The sequence below is a fragment of the Crocodylus porosus genome, unplaced genomic scaffold, assembly GCF_001723895.1.
Source record: "Crocodylus porosus isolate Cpor-Errol unplaced genomic scaffold, CroPor_comp1, whole genome shotgun sequence".
NCBI classification, from domain to species: Eukaryota; Metazoa; Chordata; order Crocodylia; family Crocodylidae; genus Crocodylus; species Crocodylus porosus.
Genome location: NW_017728913.1, coordinates 15,405,096 through 15,409,186, shown reverse-complemented (window position 1 = coordinate 15,409,186; position 4,091 = coordinate 15,405,096). Strand labels below are relative to the sequence as shown.

General features: G+C 40.0%; 1 protein-coding gene across 1 annotated transcript in view; it reads left to right on the top strand.

Moving 5' to 3' along the window:
- FAM198B (family with sequence similarity 198 member B) overlaps positions 1-2,306 on the top strand; it is a 28,195-nt gene extending 25,889 nt beyond the window's left edge. Inside the window, exon 5 of the mRNA XM_019534530.1 lies at positions 691-2,306. Within this exon, the coding sequence (XP_019390075.1) occupies positions 691-898 (208 nt within the window). The 3' untranslated portion in view covers positions 899-2,306. The remainder of the gene's footprint in view (positions 1-690) is intronic.
- Positions 2,307-4,091: the final 1,785 nt, after the last annotated feature.

The window sequence follows — 4,091 nt, the reverse complement described above, 5'->3', positions numbered from 1 at the left end:
TTGGGCTTGAAGATCTACAAGGTCCCTTCTGACCCTACTTCTATGATTCTGTGATTCTATGATTCTATGAACATGAATAATAGAGGATGTCTAGAGAAACTACTAGGAGGTGAGCAATACAAATTGGGAAGAGGAAGCGTTTTTTCCATTCTACAAGCCACTTAACAGTCACTAGTGGGCATGTCTACATGTGTGATTTAATGTGCATTAGCCTTATTTTAATGATTATTTAAGCATCCCTAACAAACCTGTGCTATTTAGTTAATGTGCATTAAAATAGGCTAATCGATTTGGCCAAATCTGATTTGAAGATTCGGCAACTGCTGAATCAACTAAATCTCTGAATCAAACAGACCCCATCCCCCGCCTGCTCTCCCAGCCCAGTCAATGGCTGCCCTGCACAGCCTGAGCGTCCTCGCACTTAAAAAAAAAAAAAGCCCCACATTCACCAGCTCCTGCCAGGTAGGGGGGTGTTCCCCGCTGCCCCCCACTGCCCTGCACTGCATGGGAGGGCTCTGCCATGAGCCCCCAAAGTCCCCAAGAGCCATTGCAGCAGCTGGTGAGTGCAGGTCTTTTTTTTTTTTAAGTGCTAACTAAGGGACTGACTATGGATATGATTGTTAACTTCAGTATAAATACTGCAGTTCACAGGGGTGCCAAGATTGACCAGTTTCTTTATGCTTTTTTCAGGTTCCCTGAATTGGCAGTTTCAGTGCTCAAAAGCCAGCACTTACGGGAGAAGCTTCTTCAGTCTTTGTTCCTTGACAAAGTGTACTGGGAGAGCCAAGGAGGTCGCCAAGGAATTGAAAAACTTATTGATGTGGTAGAAAGGAGGGCAAAAATTCTTCTTACTTACATAAATGCACATGGAGCTAAAGTAATACCCATGAATGAATGAATTTATCTTGTTTCTAACTCTAAGTTAGAAAGTATTTTTACAGATCTATAAAGCAACAGCTGAAGGCAGGACTGATTTTTTTCCCCACCCTGTAGTTAAAAACCCCCCCAAAACCAATACAGGAAATTAGCAAGCTCATTAAAAAAACATTTTAAATGTCCTACCTACTTATGGAGAATATAAAACCTTCAGGTCCTATACTCTCTAAAATTCAGTGGATTTATTTGTGTCCTTCACTTATTACACAACAATGTCCAAACAGTATGATAAATGCCCTTATGGTAACGTTATGGGTGAAATTAACAGCAACCAAGCACCAGATTGAACTCTCACTTAAATGCTATAAAGGACAAAGACAAATTAGGAGCACATATTTTGCAGAAGAACCACTCCCTTTCTGATGTCACTATCTGTGTGCTCAAGGGAAATCTATTAAAGACCTATAAAAGTCAAGTTTGGGAACAAAAAATTCATAAACTGGCTGGATTGAACACTGATACTGATTTATTTAAGGACAAATATATTTTCACTGGATCCTTTTATTTTAGAATTAAAGGCGAGGTATCCAAACAGCTCTCAGTATTGATCCAACTGGTCCCACTAAAGCCAATGGACTTTTTAACCTTGATTTAAACAGGAACTAAGCTCACTCTTAAAAATTCCACTCTGACTTTATAACAGAGCTTACCAAAGTGAACATGAATGCAGGCAGTTGCATTCCTTTCTTTTGGCTTGTTTTTATTTTTAAGAAAACACAATTCCCACTGTCCCTTAAGCCTGATGTGTTTTATTGTGTGTATTTTATTGTGAAATGTATTGGGACCAAATTCAGTTTTCTTGGAAATAGATGCAACTCCCACTGGAAGTTGTGCCTGCTTTCCCAGTGTGAGATGCAGGGACATACTCTGTAGCAATTAATATATTCGATAAATTATGCGCCCTCCCCCAACTTTTGTCCATAGATTTTCCAGTTTAGTTGCAGATTATTCACAAGCCATTCATTCATGAGTCATGTGTTGTGTAACTGCAGAAATCTGAAATTCAGCTGATTCTCTGGTGCTCATGCATTACAAAGCATGGACTAAGTATAACTCATAGAATCATGATTTTAGTGCAGCTGATAGTGTTTATGGATTCAGAATTAAGCTTTCCATGATGTTGTGCTATATTTGTGCATATGGTTTTGTTTCTGAAACATTCCTGCCAATGCATTTATCCTGTAGACTTCTGACAGAAAGCAAACATAAAGGGACATGGGCGTTGTTAATATTAGAACAGAAAATGTTGCTTATGATAGTTGGTCAGCTCTAGTGAGCCCTGAATTTAGCTGCTTGTTTTCTGTTAAAAATGACCCCAACTCTTTAACAGGTGGCTTGTTGTTGGCAATGGACTAAATAATAAATATCAATGGAATAGTTCCTCCGCTGTCAAAAATTGTCATCATTTGGTTGAGTTCAGTGGAGGTAGGGCAGTTGCCTCCAGCTGAGGATCTTCCTGAACATGGTCCTGAACACAGGTTTGTTAGGAAATCTTGGTTATGCACCTTGTTCTGAGACATTATCATCATTGTTATTGAAATAAGCCCTGTGCTATATTTTACTACACTTCCAGAGACAACTGACAATGCTGAGTACCGTAAAACACAGCTGCTCCTTAGTCCTCGATAAATATTCAGGAAAGTTTTTCTTTTGAAGGGTTTAGACAATAATGGGATAAATAACATTCCTGTAGGTACTTATAATGTAACAGTGTATAGTATTCGCTAATTTTCTGTATTGCTTCTTTGAGACGGCTTGTATAATTGTATTATCTGGCCGTAATAAGAAATTAAAGTACTGTTTTGTGTGTTTGTTTTTAAAAATATTTTAAATAAGTTGAATGTTATAATTTATATCTTTCTTTTATTCTCAGTGTATGAACAACCATGGATCAGCAACAGGAATAACCGATTTTTTTGAGTGAGTTCTCTGTAATCAGAAAAAATGGCAGCAACATTTTAAGGATTTGATCACCTGCTTAATCTTTAATTCTCTCAACCAGGGATAATTAATATTTTCTCGAGGGATCCCAAAATGACTTCTGCATGTTAGGTGAACTGTTGGGAAGATCTGTTTTAGTTACAAAATATTTGCGTGGCATTTCAGGTACTTATTCTTGGTACAGCTGAGGCAGAATTTTGGTTAATTGGATGTAGATTTTAAAAATATTAATGCTAGCCAAACTGACTAGTAGTAGAAAAACAAAGACACCATTGTCCTGTGGATCCTGCTTGGAACCAGAGAGTAGGCAGTTCTCAGCTCTATGGACTTGAAGGTCACCAAGTGGCCAGACTGGTCCCCATTGTCTTTGAGCCTTGCACAGGTTACCTATATAACGTTAAAAATCTGTGCAATGTTGTGATGTCATAAAGCCAGGGCATTTTTAGGGCAGCTACAGGTAAAGCCTTTATGTTGCTTTAGATCTGCATGGCTGTGATTTGTCACTAGAGAGCTGGTAAACAGGGACATGGACAGGAGTCAGGACTCTATTCCTCCCCTGTGGTGGGAGAGGAGGGTGAGGGTGGCAGGTAGCTTGGTGGTCTTCTCTCTCTCCACACCCAGCAGAAACCCAGCCAGAGTGCATGGTGGGTGGGGAGAAATCTTGAAAAACTTTTTGACATGAGGCAGGGTGTATATGTTTGGGGGTTGGGGGAGAGGGAGTTAGAAAATAAAGAGAAAGGAGTGATTTTTATTTTTTTTTTTTACAAATTAAAGGAGTAAAATCATGCATGTGACAGTGAACTGGGATTGGGTAGGAAGGGGGAGTGGGGTTAGGGACAGCTTGGGGTGTGCTGGCTGGGAGAAGGGACCTGTCTTGGCTCTTGGTGGCAAGACCCTAGGTTGGGGCAAGTATGCTTTCCCCAGCTCCAGAGTCCTGCAGCTGTGCTCATTTCCAAGATAAACCTCCTTTTGAGTGGCTTATCTTTAAAACATTTAGAGGGTACTTATAGGGTGTGTCTACATGTGTCACTATGGCAATGTTGTTACTGTGTTGTGATTTAGTACATCCTTTTCATAGATTTCATAGATTTCATAGACATTAAGGCTGGAAGGGACCTCGGGAGATCGTCGAGTCCATGCCCCTGCCCAAAGGGCAGGAAGTCAGCTGGGGTCATAGGATCCCAGCAAGATAAGCATCCAATTTACTCTTGAAG